General features: G+C 45.3%; 1 protein-coding gene across 1 annotated transcript in view; it reads left to right on the top strand.

Moving 5' to 3' along the window:
• KIRREL3 (kirre like nephrin family adhesion molecule 3) overlaps positions 1-21,447 on the top strand; it is a 4,147,526-nt gene that overhangs the window by 2,117,954 nt on the left and 2,008,125 nt on the right. Inside the window, exon 8 of the mRNA XM_085647174.1 lies at positions 18,527-18,675. Within this exon, the coding sequence (XP_085503300.1) occupies positions 18,527-18,675 (149 nt within the window). The remainder of the gene's footprint in view (positions 1-18,526; positions 18,676-21,447) is intronic.

The raw sequence follows: 21,447 nt of genomic DNA, 5'->3' as shown, positions 1-21,447 counted from the left end.
TCAAGTAATTTTCCCACCATCTCTGCATTTCGGATTGGAGTTCCACTCGACGTAAAGAAACCTCTTTGGGACCAAATCTGTCCCAAATCATGCACCACTCCAAATCCATACTGACTATCAGTGACCACAGTGACTCGCAGATTCTTTCCCAATTTGCATGCTCTAATCAGTGCAAACAATTCAGCAACTTTAGCAGATCGTACTCCTTTCAAACAGGATGCTTCCAACACAGCTGCTACAGTACATACAGCATATGCAGCACTCAAAATTCCTTCTCCAGTACGCAGACATGACCCATCCACAAACATCACATAGTCACTCTCTTTCAGGGGCACATCTTTTATGTCCGGATGTGGTTTGGTGCAAAAACAAGCACTTCCAAACAGTCATGATCAACATCATCCTTCACCTCCGCATTCACGGCATCAGGTAGTAGTGTCGATGGGTTCACATTAGTGCCTCTTACAGGACTCAGACTCGCATTTGTAGCGCCCAGAATGACCTTTTCATATTTGGTCAGACGACTATGCATCATGAATTGTGTTTTGCTCCTTGTCAAAAGGATTGCAACATCATGGGGCACAAACACTCTCACAGGGTATCCCATCACAATTCCTTCACTCTGTTCCAAACTCTTACACGTGGCTGCCACAGCTTTCAAACAACCAGGCAAAGCTACGGCTACGGGATCTAACACAGCCGAAAAACAGGCAATTGGTCGTCTCAATCTTCCATGCCTTTGTACCAACACAGAAAGTGCACATCCATCTCTCTCACTGCAATAGAGATAGAATTCCTTTTCGTAATCAGGCATTCCACGAGCTGGTGCTTCACACAAGCTGTCTCTCAACTGTCTAAAAGCCTTCATCTCTTCTTTATTCTGTTCGAGGGAATCTTTCACATCACTTTTTGTTAAGCGTACCAATGGTTTTGCAATCAGCGAAAAGTTGCTGATCCACTTGCGACAATATCCTACCATCCCAAGAAACATTCTGACTTCTCTTTGTGTCATCGGTGCTCTCATTCCTTTTATTATTCTAATTCTGTCCACAGTCACCTTTGTCAGGCCCTTTTCAATCTTATGGCCTAAGTATTGTACCTCTTTTTGACAAAACTGTAATTTCGATGGGGATACTTTTAGTCCTCCATCCGCCAAATGATTTAACAGTGCAACTGTGTCCACTACACATGCTTCTCGTGTCTTCGACGCCACCAATAGGTCATCGATGTATTGCACGAGTACTGAACTTTCGGGCATTTTTAAATCTTCCAGGGATTTCTTCAAAATCTGATTAAATATCGATGGACTTTCTGTATACCCCTGAGGGATACGGCACCATGCCAAAATACGCTCGCCGAACCGGAACGCAATTATTTGTTGGCTGTCAGGGTGCAATGGGATAGAGAAGAAAGCGTGACACAAGTCAATGACTGTGTACCATTCCGCATCATGGGGAATCTGATATAGTATTACCGAAGGGTTCGGTACAATGGGACAACATGGAACAACAATTTTATTCACTTTTCTCAAATCCTGTACTATCCTAACAGTCCCATTTGTTTTTTTCTAACCCATGATCGGAGAATTACATGGACTACTCATTATTTCTCTCAGAATTCCTTGTTCAATCATTTTGTCAATGACAGGCGTTACTCCGGCAATTATCTCTAGTGTCAGTTTATACTGAGGAATATTTGGGTAATTTACTCCTTCTTTTACAATTATTTTCACAGGATCTACTCTTTTCATCAATCCAATATCCTCTCCAGTGAAATCCCATACTTCAGATTTTGCGGTTTTCTTCAACTCTTGAGGCAATCCCTCTGGATCAAATACAACGAATGCCTCAGTGATTTCAGGTTCTAAGTTTGCCATTGTCATTCTATACAGTACATCTTCATCAGGAGTTTCAAAAGCAATGCCATCAGGGGTACAGAAAATAGTGCAATTCATCTTGCACAACAAATCTCTCCCCAACAGATTTACAGGACTAGTATCATACACGACAAATCTATGCATGTCGGTGAATTTCCCTATTTTAACCTTTACAGGATCCGTAAGAAGTTTTTATCTGTCTATTTGAGACTCCAACTACTTGGATTGTTTCACCAGAGAGAGGAAGATTTTTAACGTTAACTGATCTAACAGTTGAACGAGTAGCACCAGTATCTACTAGGAAAGGGATGTTCTCTTCATTCACCTTTCCATCCACAAAAGGTCCTGTCTGGTCTACCTCTAGAGTTGCGCCAAGTACGCACTCCTCTTCCTCTCCTAGGCACCGTCAATAACTCTCTTCTGACTCACTCTCATCGCGTTGCAGCCAATACTGCGAAACAGCACTAGCGTGCGGTAGCTTTGTTACCTGTTCCTCGGTGTAGAATCCTGTCTCATTACTGTATCTCTGAGGATTTACGTGCTGTGGAAAAGGTGGCTTTGGCACCTGACACTGTTGGGTAACAACCTGCTGCTGTCGCGGCGGTTAGCAACTCACCTCATTCTTTACCTGTGGATTCAATGATGCATTATCACCATTAGCCCTCGGTGGCAGTTTACACTCGGATTTCCAATCCCTAGTGTTCCGCAATTATGACATGGCCACTTCTTTTTAGTTTCTTCTATGCTGACCTGTCTTTTTCCCTTTCCAATATTAGGTTTTAGTTTAACTTGGCCCATGCCATTAGCCTGTTCGATCAACTGGGCTTCTTGCCGCTCTGCTACTTTAACCTGTGCCCACATCGCTTTTTCTTTCAGTTTACGTTGTTTAGCCTCAATTTCATCACTAAAATATTTTGCATGTCGTAACACCTCATCTATCTTTTTATTTTGCCAATCTACGGTATGTCGTTTTATCATTTCACTAACCTCAGGCTTTAAACCATAAACAAATCTGTACACAAAATTACATAGATCCTTTTCGCTTAATTTCTCACCTCCACTGTATTGCTTAAAAGTTAACACCAACCTTTCATAGTAAGCATGAACAGATTATTTAGCCTCTTGGTGAGTTCTGTCAATTTTTACCCAGTCAGTATCCTTTGGAGGTACTTTATTTTTCAAAAAAGTAATTACCTGATCATATTTTTTCATTACTTCTGGATCAGGGGCTCCCGTCTTAGGGTCCCTAGGATACTCTTGTGTTGGCCAATCTATTGTAATTTTACATTCTGCCCATAAATCTGCAGGTACAATTATATCAAAAAGACCATTTAGATCTATTCACAACACCTCTGACAGTTTGACAAACCTTTCTATCTGCCGGTACCATTCAACGGATTTTTCCATTAACCTGGGGAAATCATTGGTAAATGACAAAATATCCTGTCTAGTCCAAGGAAAATGTACATACCCTCCTCCTGGGATTTCCCTCATGGGACATTCGGTTACCACTGGCTCCTTTTCTCCCACCGGGAATGCTGAGAAAGTCTTATCTGTAGCTTCCTCTCTTTTTCGGAACCATCTACTCTTCCATCGATCTACATAACCCCATTTCCTCAGCAAGGCAATCAGTTCTTTAATTTGAGTCAATCTTTCTGTCGTATTCAAGTTCTCAATATCCTTTTCAGAAAAATCTACTCTATATGGTTTTTGTAATGACCTTATTTTCTCAAAATCAATTCCCATTTCACTCGCTGTCTCTTCTAATTTTTCATGTAAAGTTCTCGCTCTCCAAGTTATACTTTTGCAGAAGAACATTAGCTCCTCATCCTGATAAGCTTTTAACTTTTCAGTTGGAATGGTTCCTACGATTAATTCTTCTAACGTTATTTTGAATTTTGCTACATCTAACGGTTGTGGTTCTTTATCTTTCCTCTGTAAACTTCTTAACCAATCACTTAATTCTTCAGAAGTGGGTTATACAGGGGTTGTCTCTCTTCTTATTTTATCTGTATTGCTCTCCGGTGTTTCTGTTGCAGATTCCGTTGTCATAAGGGTCTTACTTGATGGGCTTTGATTTGCAGTCAAATTTTTAGGAGTACTCAAACCTGATGTTCCTGCCACATTTTTCCATTCATTTCCTCCAGAACCGCTTCTTTCTGTCTATTTGTCTACCACAATTGTAGGGAACTGTTTAACAATGCTCAGCATCTTTCTGTTTATCAAAGACAGGCATTACCGGTCCTATAGTTACAGGTACGGTCACTGCTTCCATATTCTTAGTTAACTCTCTAATTTTCTCAGTTAATTCCAGGGTAGTTCTAGCTAACTCGGCTGAATTCTCATTTCCAGTTCTAACGGGTAGTGGCATCTCAGACTCTTTAAATGGATTAATTTTTCCCAAATTAGGTGGCGTTTGCTCAAATTCTTTATTCCTCATAGTTTCTTTTATCGGCGCACTCGGCGTCAGTAAAGTAGAATTTGGTTGATATGGGGGCGGATTTTTATAAAACATGTCCTCCAGCACTCCATCTTCTGATTCACTCACTCCATATTTATAACCTTCTGACCCTGTGTTATTTCTCTTTTCTGTACATTTTCTCCCACTCGTCTCTTCAGCATTTCTCAGAGGAAACATACTATCAGTCATATTCACATTCCGCCATCTTCTCATTCTGTCATCATGACTTTCCTCTCCGGCTGAGGGGGCGAGGTTTCACGAGACACGGTGCCCGGAGGCCTAACACTGCTAACGGCCGAGAATTGTCGGGAGCTGACCCAGAGCCGCCCACTACAAGCCCGCGAGCAACCCAGAGGTGTGTGTCTTTAATATTGCCATCGGGAGCGGGAACCCGGGAGACCCGGATTCCCGTGTACAAGGTTACAACGCCGAGCGCCCAATGACACACTTTTTCCGGGTGGATACGTGACCTCCTTTGGTGCCTTACACCGGCATGGACATTGCTTGAAACACTCTACAATGGGGGCTCGTTCCCTTTATATTACTATTTTTGTGACCAGTGATCCTTCTTGGCCGCACCGCAAATTTGACCCAACTCGCCTGCTTCACAGGGCCCCGTGGCGGAGACGCCCTCCCTGGATAGCCGCGAGTGCCGATGTGATTGAGTATACATCTGTTTGTGTTGGGCCGCATATGGGGGAAATCATCACGGTGTACTGGCTTCAAGGTGAGGAGACGGGGGCGGCGATCTTCCCGTGGAGGCCTCATAACGCTTGCCATCTGCTTTCCCTCTCAGCCCTAATTACTGTGACAGCCGGGGCCTGTTAGCTTTTTGAGTCAAATGAGAGACTGATGTGGCATGTCTGCAGGCCTCAACTTGAACCTGTTAAATATTGCCCTACGGTGCATCTGGAATTGGGGCCCTCCCATATCATAAGATCTGGCAGATTAAACATCTCTCCATCTTCGGATTCAAAGTCCCTGAGGTCCCCACGGAACAGTATATGCTGCTGAAGTGACTGGGGAGTCTTTTCTGGCCGTGCCTTTCTTCTGAAATATCGCTGGGAGAGCCTTTTTTGACATCCTGCTGCCCTGTTGGTTGAAGGCTATGCAGGACCCTGTCGCGTCACCGCACTTAGCTGTTATTTTGTTACAACACCCTGGGCGAGGACTACAGCCTCCAGGGTGCAACGGTAACTCTCCAGCTGCTGCGAGTGAGGCGGAGGCGTGGTCACCACGCATAAAGCGCTGCCTCTCCACCCGCGGCGCGTGACGAAGCGCGGACCAAGGGCGGGCCATTCTGTGCCCGTCAGAGCCTGAAGGAACCTGGGCTGGGCCAGACCGCTAACATCTGTATTTTCGTAGTCAGATATTCATTCACTAACGAGTAGAGCAAAACTCAAACTAATTGTGACTCAATTTGCATAAATGAGTAGACGCAAATCAGGGGTGGGGTCCAGGGTTGCGGGGACCTTAGACGCGTTCCTTGTAAGGGCCGAATCTGCATTGATGCATGAAATTGCTCTAACTGAACAGTGCCTATCCTTGGACCCGCAATCCCTATATGCATGTCAGCCTGACAAGGGTACAGATTTAGTTATAAGCAATGGTCTGGAAATTCCCATTGTCCCTCGTCCAATTGATAACGCTGCTGACTCATCGGGCCCCGTCACTAACTTGCACCCCTCGGCCCAGGACACAAGTTTTGGGACCGAGCAAGAGCCGGAGATACAGATCACCGGTGTCAGCACCAGAGGCCAGCAAGCAACGAGAATCCAGGGTGTCAAGAAGGGAACTGACCAGGGAACTAAAAAGAAAAAATGTGTTGCCCAAAAACTAAACCACCGCTTAACACGCAAATCAGTTTCTCGACCAATTTCCCCTGTTGTGAATAACAAAGCTTGTTCCTCTTCACCGTCCAGTAACATTAAGGACAATACTAACGGGAATAGCCCTCCTGTTCGGTCAAACGAGGATGATTTTTGCAAACGTTTGGGTTTACTGATGTCCAACCTTCGTGCTCCTTTGGTACAGAAGTTGGGCAGTATTGAACAAAGATTAATCTCACTTGAAAAGTTAGGAGCCTCTTCTCAAGTAACTAGCTTTGCTGTAGGTGATAATAATGTCAGCAGGCTTTATTTTTTTTATAGTAGAACCTCTCATTATTCAGTGGCAACTAGCAATCACTTTGAAATATTTGAGTCCTTAGAAGCAATTGACTGACTAACCAATCAAGATTTTAGCGTATTTCATTATGACTATTTGCCCATTTTTACTCAAGGGTCTATATGCAGTATGCCTAAATTACCCATACCTGGTGAAGATGTTAATTCCACTTCTGTGGAGAACAGGCTTAAAAAGGATATCTCATTAAAAACAAATATGATATGAAGATTCTCGACAAGGGTTGTTAGATTGTGACCCTCACCAGTTATTGTTGCCTTGTGCCAGTCAGTTAATCATAACAGAAGGAGCTATAAGCTCAAAAGTAATGCAGTCTGTAAGGAAGCCTGTTATTAATCTTGTTCCACCAAAATCGCCAACGTCTACACAGGATATGTTAGGCGAGGCAACCCTCTGTAAATTCGTATCTTGGAATATAGCAGGTCTATACCAAAAACTGACAAACCCAGTTTGGTGCGAATTTATACACAGTCAGTATATCCTCTGCCTACAAGAGACGTGTGCAAGAGACCCGTTACATATTAACGGGTACAGAACATTACACACTAGGGCAGGAGAAAGCAAAGGTGGCAGATTAAAGGGAGGCCTTTGTACATACATCGCAAATACCCTGAACTTTAGTAAAATTGAATCTAGGTTAGATAATGTTTTTTATCAGATAATTAATATTAAAATTGATAGCAAGCGATCGATAATTCTGATTAATTTGTACAACAATATTGCCATTCCTGATGTAGAATTTGTTTTAATGAGTTAGTAATCGAAGTTCAATCTCAAGGGCATAAATGTGATCAAGATACTAGGATTCTTTTTGGAGGAGATTTTAATTGTGGTCTATGTCCTACTGTTGATCCAAATGTGTGCGGATTTGATGTGGAGGAAGGGTTTAGTTGCACGCACTTTATTCATTCTAAATTTGGGGAACGGTTAAACTAGTTGATATGCTCCCTGGACTTAGGATTTGTTTATGAAATGTGTTTAGAACCAGTATCAATGGAGTATACCTTTAACGGGCGGGGTTTATTTTCGACAATTTACTTTTTATTGTCAAATTGCTATGCTTCTCAAGTTAGTTCTTTTTCCATTGGAGATATATCTTTGAGTAACCATTTCCCATTGTGCACCACCTTTAAAGGTTGGCTAAGAAGTAGTAAAAGAGTTTACACTGTCCCCCAGCCCTTGGAGTCAGTTGTACTGGACCGAAAGAATGGCTATGCACTGATATGGGCTATGGTTGATCCTGAACGTGTTTTAAAAACTATGGTGACTAATTGTAAAACGGAATTCGATGTTTGTATGAACGACTTAGCTGGACCAAGTAGCATTTTAGAGACCTTTGTGTTAATATCTAGCACTGTGAGGGAGGCCCTTTTCATTCATAAGCCCAGGAAAGCAAAACCAACTGGCTGGTTTGACTCCCAGTGCACGAAAGCACACTCAAACTTAAAAAAGTTTCTCCATACTATCCCAAGAGATCAGGAGGCTATTAGGGTGGCAAGGAGAACGTATAATCTAGCTATAAAGGAGAGGAGAGATAGCTTGAAAAAGGAAGCCTGGGAGTCCCGCCATTTGGCTGCTATAAGTAGGGATAGTAGTGCTTTCTGGAAGGCGGTTAAAGCACCTTTTTTTAAACAAGACGGGGGCCCCACCATTGAGATTGCCATCCCGGAGGAACAGTGGGTTGAGCATTTCACAGGGGTATTTAAGGGGATAGATCAGTTGGATAACGAATCAAGTAACTCATTACTAAACAATAAACCAGTAAATACTGACCTTAATTTTACCCTAGATGAGGTGATGACGGCGATGTCCAACACCCGCGGAGGAAAGGCACCCGGACCAGACGGTGTTCACTGTGATCTTTTTAAATTGTATTTAAATCTTTGGGCCCCAATCATTACGCAAGTAGCGAATGCCAGTTGACATGTTTCATTCCCGGCAACTTGGACAGACTCAATTACAGTCACCGTCTTTAAAAAAGGAAACCTCCAAGACCCTAGATGCTACAGGCCTATTTCGTTATTAGACTCAATGACAAAAATTCTAGGTCGTGTAATTTTATTAAGATTAAAAGCCTGGGCATCTGACAATAGAATCCTTTCTGATTTACAGTACGGCTTCCGTGAAGGAGTGGGCACTATTGTGCAGACTCTTAACCTTGCCTAATTGGTGGGAAAATATGTTCGTGTAAAAAATGGTAACTTGTTTTTAGCTTTTGTAGACCTGACAGTTGCTTTTGACTCGGTAAGACACATTAAACTTTGGGAGATTTTAGAAAAGATAGGCATGGAACGAGAGTCCGTTTTGATGTTAAGGGTGGATCTACAACTCCAGTCCCAATACGTAGGGGAGCCCGTCAAGGATGTGTCCTTGCACCGTTTCTTTTTAATTTGTACATAAATGATCTTGAGGGCGCACTACTTGAGCTAAACATTGACTTCCCTAAGATTAATGGTCGTTCAATTCCTGCCCTTTTATACGCCAACAACGCCGTTTTACTGTCCAGAACACAAGAAGGTCTACAGAGAGTATTAAATGGTTTTAATGATTTTATGTACGATTTAGGATTATCAGTGAACACTTCCAAGACTTATGTTATGAGATGTGGGGGGGGGAGGAAAAAATCTCGGGACATGTTTATTGCGGACCAAAAGATTGAAACAACAAAAACTTTTTCATACTTGTCATGTTTCACCAAGAAGATACGTGGGCACAGGCAATAAGAGCTAAAAAATGTAGCTTTATTAACACCATATCTGCCCTCATCCAGTTTTCGAAAAGATTAGGGAAAAGACCACCGGTGGAACTTTTACAAATTTATTGGGCTAAAAGTATCTCCACTGCAACCAATGGTTCCGGGGTCTGGGGCATTGCAAACACACATTCTCTACAAGTAGTGGAAAATAAATTCCTAAGATATCTATTGTCGGTACCCAGAACAACTTCTGCTTACATCTGTCACGCCGAACTGGGTTTAACGTATTTGCCTGACATTATTAAACTTGAGCCAGTTTAATTGTGGCATCGAGTATGGACTAAAGAAGATCCCACATTAAATAGGGATATTTTAAAGGATATTTTAAAATTGGAAAAAATACTAAATGATCCCATAGATTTATTATGTTTATAACTTTTAGCAGAATCTGGGTCATCCGGAGTATTTTACTGATCCCGAATCCCTGCAATTAATAAGCAGGAAGGAATTAAAAAAAGAAGGTCTTGCAATGTTGGAAATGATATGGTTGACAACTGAGATTTTTAAGCCCACAGTATTAGAAAATCAAATGATCTTAAGTGTTTTTAAAATGCAGCCTTATCTAGCTATAGTTCCAGTAAGGTACAACAGGTTTTTATTAACAAGATTTAGACTCAGCATATTCCATAGACTTACCAGCTTTCCTTACGTGAATAATTGGAGCCACACTATGATAGCTTGTCCTTGTGACGATTGCTCATGTCAATCCAGCATCCATGTCATTTTTTTCTGTGGTTTTTACTCTGGTATTAGGAAAGTGTGGATTCGACCAATGCTAAAAAAAGATGGGGATTGGGACTTGCCGACCTGCGTATATTGCACTGCAAACCCTGGATAATGCGGATATGATCTGGAAAGTCACGATGTTTCTAAAAAGGGCTGTTGCCTATAGGAAGAGTATAGTGTTTTAATGAATTTTTGACTTTATTTTATTATCCCTGGCAATATCCATGTTTTGAATTTTTATGCATGACTGATGTTAATGGACCTATACTATTTTATATTGTCATTGTGATTATTTCGGTGTATGTACTGCTTTTATGATTGCAATATTTTACAATCAAATAAAGCTTTTGAAGACGAACACGACTTTCCTGACCACAATGTCTACCAAACATGTAATTGTACTTTCTCCCAGTCCAATGCCTTTCCCTTTCATACATCTCTTCTTCCCACTCTGTCAAAGCCTCGAATTGGGTAGGTCTGGGTTTCGGTTCTAACCTCATCATTCTTTCTCTCAAATTTCGTAATACTGCCAAACTGAACGAACCACTTTCTGGAAACGTTAGTAGGCCATCATCTTTGGTATACTTTGCCCAAATCTCCAACCAGATACATGTATGGTACCCATATTTCGCTACCATAAAAGATGCAGGCGATTTCGGTGGAGGAAGTATCTCACCTTCCCTAGTCACAATCGGCTTATCCTTCTTAAATAAATTTTACATTTTCCCAGACCATGATTTTTTCTCTTTTTCAGGTGGATCATAGTACATCATTTTCAACTTTTCAACGTTCTTAATCACTAGGCTTTGTAAATTACTTATTTTCACAAGTTTTCCGTATTCCGTCCAATCCCAGCGCGACTCACACTAACGCACCAATCCTGGGCGTCTACGTCACTCCTGAAGCTCTCCAATCCTAGATCGACTCACACTAATGCACCAATCCTGGGCGTCTACGTCACACCGGCAATTCTCCAACCCCAGCGCGACTCACACTAACAAAGCAATCAGTGAAAGCTTCGTCTCTCTACAGCTGATCAATCCCAGCGCGGTCTTTCTGACGTCAGCCTTTCTCGCTACTCCTGATTCTGCTGACCCCTACTTCACAAAATTCCAGGATAAACTGTCCAACCCACGGCAATATTCAAACCATCAGATGAAATCACTCTCTCAAATTTAAAGAAACCCAAGGTAAACCATGGAAATCTTCATCAGCTCAACGTAGACCCAACGCAAAAGACGATCATCCCAGTGACCCTCCCCCCCCCTTGGGCGGACGAGGGTCTTTATACCCTTTCCCCGCTTACTTCATATTGATATGCAACAATTTTAGGGGTAGAAACTGTTCGGATTGGTCAGTCCAATTCAATTTGTAATTCTTTTCAATTTTCACATGTCCAACGGTTTTCCATGAGACTTGGCATAGCAAAGTATAAAATGTGTCCTGCATTGTCCCCTTGGTAGTTCACACCATTCATTACTTGGCAACTCTCCATGCTTCTATCCTTGACAAGGGAAATACTGCTGACAGAGCTGAGGTCACTTGGAGATCTCCTGAGCCATCCTATTCTGCGCAGTAGACATCGCGCTCACATGACGGCGGCACCCTCGGAGCTCCATATTAAGTACCGCGGCCTAGCAGGCCCGAATGTCAACTTAAGCAAAAACAAACATAACAGTAATGAGAATAAAGAAATGAAGCTTCTAATGTTTAATCCCACGCTAATCCCAATATATATTAGTATTTTCCTAGCCTGTAGCAACATTTAAAGCAATAATACTCACTATTCTGCATGACTGAAAGCACAAAACATCACAAAAGCAACGAGAATCATGCAGTTCGCTATTCCACCACAATCTAAAGTTAGTTTGCGTACCATAATTAATTAATTTAGTTGTTATGCCATGCAATTAGCATTTTAGTCCCACTTGTATCTGGTGTTTATCAAGGTGTAAGAGTTGATTAGTCATCTCACTTCAAACTAATTAGTACGAGTTAACACTTAGAATGATTACGTAATTAATTTCATGCAAAATAGAGGAGGTATACAACATTTTGTTTTACCTGCTCCATCAAAGGGAACATTTAAAAAGGCTGCATTGCTGCTAGAGATTACCTGAAAGGATTTTAGAGTCGGTCATTATTGAGAAATCAATTAGCGTTTTTGCCAGTAAACTTAAAGACTACCATATAGGGGGAAAATAGACCTGTTTCTGTGTCTTTTTTATTTCAGATTGCATGAGCCACTGTGTAGTAACTATAGCTCTTCAATCCCTGGCAGCACAGCATCCAGGATAATGTGCTGCATGGCTAAACACTTATATGGTCCCAAAAGCGAGACCTATTTGCTATGCCAGTGCTTGTTTTGTCAATGGGTTGTCCCATCCACTAGGAAGCGTCCCAGTCCCAGGAAGCATCCTGAGTTGGTGCTTTAATTACACATGAATTCTCCTCTATTAATTTGGCATCTTCACCCCCATACTGAGACGCTTATGTGCCTCTTCTATGTCTAAAACGTAATCTGCATTGCTCTACAGAAAGGCATTCATGTGTCACTGGGGGGTGAGTTTTCGGAGGGACTAATCAGATTTCAGGCGGTGCATTGGACCTCTGGTTACGTACAATCCAGCACCCCTTTGCAGCTTTAGTGGGAAGAGTGTCAATGTGTTGGTGCCATGCAGGAAATCTCAAACTGCTCTTTGCTAGTGCAATGCTTATTTTGGGCACTCCCAACGTCAGGCACTTCCTTCTTCAATAGGTGGGCTTCGAGGGTGTTCTATAATTCTTGTAACGGAGGGAGCAGACCCATCGGCGCCTGCATGTTGGAGTGGTATGGATAATTTTGGCTAACAGAGATCGGAATTATTGCTACGTTTGTAGGGCCTTACAATATCACTTTGCCTGTAGAATCCCGCAGCGCTCTCCCCGCTCTTCTATTAAGCAATGTCAGGCAGTGGGCGCCCAGTTGAGATCACGCAGGGCACTCACTTCCATCCCATCTGGAGCTGCCAGCATCGCTCTCCATGCCTCCAGTAGCACTCTTTCTTATTGCGCTAATCCCCCTCACACTGTTGCTTGTCAATTTCAGTGATGGGCTATGGTTCCCGAGTCCTTTCACTCAGGTCTGGTCTCCCGCCTGTAGTGTCCTGCGAGACACGTTCTAGTGTCCCGCAGGAAGCTGTCGTACCAGCCACTCCCTCGAGGGCTAGACACACTGCACCCCCACACCCATCCATCACGGGTGCCACGAGTGACGTGGCCCCGTCAATAAAAGAGCCCGAGTGCACGTGCTCATGGCCAGTTACAGTACCCAAGTATGCTGCGTCTGTGGTGTCATTACACAGCATGTGGGCCTAAGGCCCAACACACTACAATGGCGGGCCTAAGGCGCAACACACTACAATGGCGACAAGCGGGTCGACACCCGTGCGTGTGCTGGCAGCTCCTTCGCTCGCCTGAGAGAGGGACAGCATAGCCCTTGTCTAGGGCACCCCCGGCTGCCAGCTGAACATTTACTGAGTGCGAGGAAAAGGAAGGAAAGTGTCGCAGCAAACCCAGCGTATCAAGGAGCCCCCACGCTGCCATCCAGTACCACGAGAGGCAGACACCCATTTCAATTACCTGCAACGCCCACGCGAGGCAAGTACACTGCAAATCCCTCTGGCGGAAGGGCCGGAAAATGGTATGCCCCGACCTGCAGAGGCATCCGCAAGCCACCCCGCCTGCCGTTGACTGTCATGGGAGGAACTGAGCACCTTCCCAATTAGACGCGAGAAGACAGAGCCAGCAGGTCAGTGACGCGGAAACAAGTGTTTTGGTCCGGACACCGAAGATGAACGCACACCACAAGTTACGGCAGGGCTCATTACCTTCCTACGCTCCGTACCGCCCATAGGCTGCCAGCCTTAGATGACCAGACTCAGTGCAGACCACTCCAGGCAAAGCGGGTGCAGAGTGCATAAACCCCAGCAGGCCTGTGTGTACTCACGATCCCTGCCGGCAAGAGTTTGCAAATTGCAAGACCATGATGGCGTGAGAGAAAGCTGCCCTGTTGCACCGGTAATGAGCTGCCTCCACGCCGGCATCCCCAGCCCAGCATGACTCACCAACACTGTCTGCCGCTGCGAAATAAGAGCAGCACCACCGACCGCCTACTTGTTGCACCGCGGCTACGGAACTTACTCACATGTCTGCAGGTGTCTGTGCAGCAACTGGACAAGAGGCACCAGGATCACATTTCACCAGCCCTGAGAACACTTTCTCCCCTGCACAGAGCTCCTTCTACACAAGAGGCTGCCCTGAAGGTGAGGGAGGCCAGCGCAAAGTAAATGATTCGGGGCCATAATTCATACTAAAGTAAATCTGCCCAGCGTGATGCCCACAGTGCCCCACTTACCTCATGAGAATGCCCGCAGCAGCAAGAGCAGCCTCCTTTCTACAAGTGAAAGCTGCATCGCCCACAGTTTCCAGAAAGACTGCTACAGCTGGGGAAGCACAGGCCTACATCTCCACCCAGTGGCCATATATGGTACTGCACCTTAAAGTATGCACATAAAGGGCCCGTGCCAATATTTCTAAAGCACAGACAAAAACATGTTTGGCAGCCACGTTTCCCATCACTGATTGAGTGACACCCTGCCTCAACTCTTCTTCCATGTCAGGGGACGACCAGGAATATGAGGTACAGCCATCGGTACAGTACAGACAAAACCTGTATCTCCAGCACCACTACATCGGTGGAACTGCCCTCAGCCCGCAAGGTGTGACAGCTGTTGCTCTTCCTGGTGTCTGGTGCTCTCCACCTGCCTCAAGGGAACTCTGACACAGCCCTCCAGCGCCACTGTGTATGTCTTCCTGCCCCAACTCTCAGCACCTGGACAGAGAAAGAGAGAGAGAAAGCAGTGCTGTGTGCCAACATGGTACTGAGCCCTGCACCAGCTCCTCCAGCACCCAAAACCTGCAGCAATCAGGGCAAACCACTGCGACAACCACAGCGCCACCTGGTGGCTCCCCAGATGCAACGTGCTTAAGAACAGACGTACTGCCTGGCCAGAGCAGATAGCCAGCTGTGCCCCATGACCGTCAGCCGAAGCAGCACGGTAAACCGAAGGAGATGCCCTGATGCACCACTACCCTGCCGGAAGGCGCAGGATCAGCAAGAGAAAATTGCAATGTAATCATGGCAGGAGGATCCACACCGGCGCATCTACAGAGCGGTCAAGCACAAAGAGAGGTCAAGCACACTGACTGCCCACCGCGACCGACATCAGCAGGCAAGAGTGGCAGACCAGTGACAAGTGTGGCTGCACTGCACCTTACAGACCAGCAGTACAGCACAGCATACTGCTAACCAGCCGGCAACAGCAGTCAACAGATCCTAGAGTGTGCACCGCCACCACCAGGAAGACTGCCTGCTTACACCCAGTTGCTGAGACGGACTGCACCAGGCACAGCAAGATGTGCCCTCAGAGAAGAATACTCATAGAGTGGCCCTCTGCACCCTGCAAGTGAGAGCAGCAAGGACACCCTCAAAGACAGCAATGTCTCCAAGTAGCTGCCACCTTTTGAGACACAAGGAAAACTGGTGCCAAGTGTGCACCACCGGTGGCTGCCTGACTCCACCTCAAGCAGAGACGCTACGACAACCCCCACTAGCAAGAGTGGACGACCAGCCAAGACAGCAACGTCTCAAGGGAGCTGCCTCCAGCAATAGCGCAAGAACGACTGGTGCAGAGCACGCACCATACGTGGCTGCCCAACGCCACCACCAGTGAAGAGGTTGCATCACCTGCTCCTACTGGTGAACAGACACAACCGCAAACCACACCACTGGCACACCAAGTGCCAGAAGAGAGCACCCAGGAAGAAGACGGAGCGCACTAAGTCAGAGGCGCACAGAAGGCTGCGCCAGTGAACCCAACAGCACGGGCAGGCTCCCGGGAGACAGAGACATCTCCGCAAAGAAGCACTGCTAAATGCAGGCAGGAGAGCATCCACGTCTCCACTGCCCCAGCGAAGCCCCGCAGTGGCCTGAAAGCAACAAGATCCTCCTCAACACTGCCTCAGGATGGAGTCGGTGGTGACCCACGACAGGCAAGAGAGGAGTCGCACCCGCAGCAGCCCCGAAAGCGACACAGTGTCCTCCTCAACAGTGCCTCAAGATGGAGTCGGCGGTGACCCACGACAGGCAAGAGAAGAGTCGCACACACCACGTGGCAGGCTGCCACAGCAACAGGCACTCCAACGCCAGCGACACGCGACTGGACGTCACGTCGCCCAGCAAGCAAGGAGCGCGCCGGAGCAAAGGCAGAAGCCGGCGACATGACAGCGCCGCCTCGAGGTCTAAGCGCAATGCCCTCGATGAAAGAAGAGTGACAGCCCTGTCACCCTGAGAACCGGATAAACGCAGGTGGGCGGAATAGACCAACAAAAGAGAGAAGACCAAGGACTCGCCCAGCAGCCAAGAGCACACCCTGACACACCAGACAGCCACAGAGGTGGACCGACGTCCCTGGATACAGCTCCACGAGTGAACCGAACATAAGCCGCAGCAAGTGCAAGCTGCGTCTCATCCCTACGCTTCCCCAGGCGACCGTCCATCCCCAAGCGTCGGTAGTCTAAGTCAAGTGGCATCCCTGCTCCTGTCCGCAGATGCCACGGGTGAAGATCAGCACTGATTGTCCGTCCTCACACCGCCTAAAGACGGAGTCAGCAGTGGCCCCAAGCCAGGCAAGAGAGGATCCACACACTCTACGTGTTAAGCCGCCACAGACACTCAACATCAGCAAGGCGGAGGCACGTGGCTGCCCAGGTCCATTCTGACATCCAAACTCTACCAGCAAGTCACCACCACCTGTCATTCCGACTCACCACATGGCTGGCAACCATCATCACGCCAGCCATCAGCACATGCGTCAAACACCACTCCCCGAGTACCGATGGACTGGAGTCCGAAACCGTTACCACACAAGCCGACTAAACTAAATCAGAAGCCACCTGTGAGCCTGGCCTACACCGGAACAGCGACAGCGAGTGCAAGTCTTGACCAAGACTTATCCACCCGTGAGGGTCGTGCGTGCGACCAAGCAACGGCTCCTCGGCGGTCCTGCAGCTGGCCCCAGGCGGCACACAAGCAGCGGCCCCAGCGCAGCCTTCCTACAGTCCCGCAGCAACTCTGACGACGGGCCTCCCCAGGCGGGAGAGCGAGGAGAGACATTGCCCCACCGACATGATACTGGTCGCAGCCAAGCGGTTCAACAGGGATAGTCGGTCTAGCAACACCTCTGTGAATTCTCACTTGAGACTCCATCCATGGTCACGACGCAGCACGTTAAAACTGTTAGAACTCACCACAGACCATCACCGACGTCAGCCAAGAGGAAGCCATGCAAGACAGCAAGACATGGCATTGTCAGCGAACTGACGGTATGCAGCGGACGTCTCCAAGCCAGCAGTCGTGTCCTGAGTCCCTCAGGTTAAATTACGGGTGTCCGCCGAGAAGGTCCTGCTGCTAGCCAAGTTGACCAGCCCATTTCTGATGTCATCCTGCCACCTGACTTGAGAGACTGATGGACCCTGTGGTATTTAGTTAACTGTTTGCTTCTTCCCCACAGGTTGGACTGACACTTTGTTTGTACTTCAATAAAGTTGGGGAGGAATGTAGTGTCCTGCAAGACACGTTCTAGTGTCCTGCAGGAAGCTGTCATACCAACCACTCCCTCGGGGGCTGGACACACTGCACCCCCACACCAATCCATCACGGGTGCCACGAGTGATGTGGCCCCGTCAATAAAAGAGCCCGAGTACACGTGCTCGTGGCCAGTTACAGTACCCAAGTATGCAGCGTCTGTGGTGTCATTTACACAGCATGTGGGCCTAAGGCCCAACACACTACAATGGCAGGCCTAAGGCCCAACACACTACACCGCCCAGCACGCCGCACTCGCCGGATGTCTGTAGTTCCACTGTTTCTTTGTGTGGTGCCGGTTTCTTTGCCTTCTCGCCACTCTGCTGGGGCTGCTATATCAATTTCGGGAACCCTGAAGGTAGAATTTGTCATCCGGGATTTTTAAGCATGAGGTGCCGCCATGTTGTCTCCACTGACTGGGCCTGTAATCCGGTGTCATCCATCGCCGTTACCTAGTATGTAACAACTTTCCATGCAGCATCAGCTTCTCCCACGCTTTCGGAGCCGTCCTCGGTAGCTTAGTTTGCCCTTATTGACATTAAGCCTGTCGTTTTCTGTTCATGGTAGCGGAGCCTCCGTTGATTACCTACACTTGGCTTTTTTGCCTGGCCACATCTACCTTCTTTTCTATTTGAAAGAATTTGCATGATTTACCTTGTGTAGATAAAATGGGTGTGCTAATTAGGTTAGTGTGGGCTTCCAGGGTTGCTTACATGTCAGACAAATTGTGCAAATCAATATCTAGTTTTTAAGCAAAAATGGATTTGTCAACATGTGCCCCAAAAGAAAATCGTCTTTAACCTTTGAGTTTTTGTTTTCTGTTTCTGTTTTACTCAGATGGGCAAAAGGTGGACAATTTATAAAGGAGGCGACAGGCAACACATATGAGGCAATCGTTGACCACACTTTCTTCTCTGAACCTGTTTCCTGTGAGGTGACCAATGCTTTGGGCAGCACTAACATCAGCAGAACTGTGGATGTCTACTGTAAGTAGAACCCTTTTAAAGCTTTTTTCACATTTCTGAATGCTGCTCTGCCTAGGAAAGTGTTTCTGAACATCCCTTTTAAGCACTTTGGGGCATATTTACTGAAGGTTCATGCAGGACACCAAGCAGAGCTGCTGTGTTGCGTTTTGTTAACGGGAGAGAGCCGAACAGCGCCATATATACTAAGATATGATGCTCTTCATTTCTCTCCCTGTGCTGGCACACTTGAGGGTGCAAGGATACCTATGTTACAGACAGGATTGTTTTTTTGTACAGGAATGGATACTCCCTACCTAATGAAACAGTCCGGTACGATATAGCAGCATTTGAAACAACACACATTTGCAAAGCCAATAGGTCTGGCTTGTTTTAGGTGCATTTCTGTTAGTGTGTAATATTGTTGGATGCAAAGCAGAATGCCAGCTTAGAGGCAACAAAATACTGATGGGTGGCACACTAGTGAAAGTACAAAATTTTAGTTTACATGTTTCAAGCTACACCCATAATTACATAGGGCTCACCTCATGGACAGATTGCTAGTTAGGTTACACACACCCTTAGAGACCCTTCACTTTTTTCAGCCCACTTAACCCCCTGGTTAATCAGATAACATATGTTTTCTACTGCAAACGAAAGTAAGAATTACTTGGATATACTTGGAAGTCAGACATCTTGATCAGTCAACTATGGTTCTTTTAGCCTGTTAGATTCAACTTATCACCTGTAAACATCCATCCATGTCAGCAGATGTAAATGTCCAAATTAGGCTAATCATAAGGCTACCGCAAACAAAAGTAAAATTATAAAAAATCCTTTGTATACACTTGGAAACCTGACATCTTGATCAGTCAGCTATGGGCTCTTTTAGCCTTTTAGATTAAAGTATTGATGCAGCGCGGAATGCAAAATCCCTTCCTACGTCACAGATCATAGATCACATAGACACACTCAATCACTACATTCGCTGGTGGGGCCCATAACACCAACATTCATCCTCTATTAATCTGTTTTCTAAGGAGGTGATTGTTCCATTTGCTGTAATGAAAGAAAGTACCCACTTATCCCTAATGTGCAATAGATTTACCTACCCTTCTCTATTCATTAAGGCCTAAACTCTACCTTTGGTACCTCTCTCATGGATAGGCCATGGATCAGCTTAGCTGCTGGTTAAAGTGATATCTAAATCTATAAATTATTCACATTAATACATTTTCTCATAATAAACAACCCGACACAGTTCTTGTAATAATAATAATAATTGCAAAATAAATCATTGTTTAATCAAGCAGCTGGTCATCATATTTACCTATTCTAGCTAAATGTCATCTTCTAAGTCAAAATCTTGGTCATCAGTTCAGTCTGTCAGAGTCTTTGGAAACAGCTGTCCTGCAGTGTCACCGTCCTCTCCATCAGCATAACGTCAGGAAATTAAAAAATGCGCTACCAACCTCTCTATTCTATGATATTTTATGGTAAAATTACATTCCAAAAGTAACGAGTTATATTTTTAGCATGCTTCTAATTGGTCGTTGAAATCCGTTCCACCGGTTTCCCATGCGGAAAATGTCTCTTTTAGATGTAGTTCATATTTCCCCGGTCTGATGTATCTTTTTATTGTTGCTTCAGGGAAGCTGGCTTGTCGCCTGGAATGTCCTTGGTAGGCACAGTCGGGTTAGGGTCACAGTAAGGCCACTGCTGCTGATGGTGACGCATGCGCACTTCACCCAGAGACCTTCACCATGGAGTCAACTCATCAAATAGGGATGTCGGCCATTTTGTGGCCGCTCCAAATGATCAACTTAAGCAAAGAAACACAAAAACGTAATTAATACATGGAAATGACTAGTAAAATGCTATCCCCTTACTAATACCCATATGTGGGTGTATTTATCTAACAGAAGCAACGCTTAATGCGGGTTATATTCACATTAATAAAGCACAAAGCACAAATACATCACGGGAGCAACATATAACATGTAATATTCTATTTATCTATGATCAATATGCTCACACAATTTAGTTTACGTATTAATTAGGCCATGCAAATGCAATTCCCACGTGTATTCTTTATGTTAGTAAGGTTGATGAGTTTCCACAGCAAACCAATTAGTACAATTATAATTAGTCAACTAATCTTATTAATCTAAACATGCAAAATGGAGAGGGTATACAAATTTCTAAAATAAAACCCGCTCCAGCAGTATCACCTCTAAGCATCCCTTCATATCAACAGATCTAAATGCCCAAATTAGGCTAATCAGATGATTTAAACCATTCCTCACTTTCCTCATAGTACTCAGTGTTTGAAATGGGAATATAAATGCGCAGGTATTCACTTTCTCAGAGAACCAGTTTTTTTCTGAAATGTGCTGATACTATCCTATTAAAAGTGTAGAACCTGTGCTCAAACGTCCAGATATTCTACCTTCCAAATTAAATAAATGAACTCGTTAAGTACCAAAAATTTAAAGCATGGCTGGTACCAAACGGGTCAACTTACTAACTTGTGAATAGTAGTGACCTTAACAGAGTGATCTCATTAGTGAAGCATGCACCATTTTAGGATAGTGATGCATGTATGCTTTAAGAGTTACCTTATCGAACTCCATGGAGGCACAACCCTTTTTACGCTGGCGATCAATATTGAAAATGTTGGTTACACCTTTCAAATGTGGGCAGACGGGGAAGTAGTAGCACTTAACCATCTAGGTTGCTCATAACACTCAGCAGTCCTTCCCCTAAAAAGCGGTCCCCGTTCTGTTTGCCCCTCCT

Source organism: Triturus cristatus, chromosome 3_2 (genome assembly GCF_964204655.1).
Source record: "Triturus cristatus chromosome 3_2, aTriCri1.1, whole genome shotgun sequence".
Lineage (NCBI taxonomy): Eukaryota > Metazoa > Chordata > Amphibia > Caudata > Salamandridae > Triturus > Triturus cristatus.
Note: the sequence above shows the minus strand (reverse complement) of the source record. Positions and strands in the feature narration are given on the sequence as shown.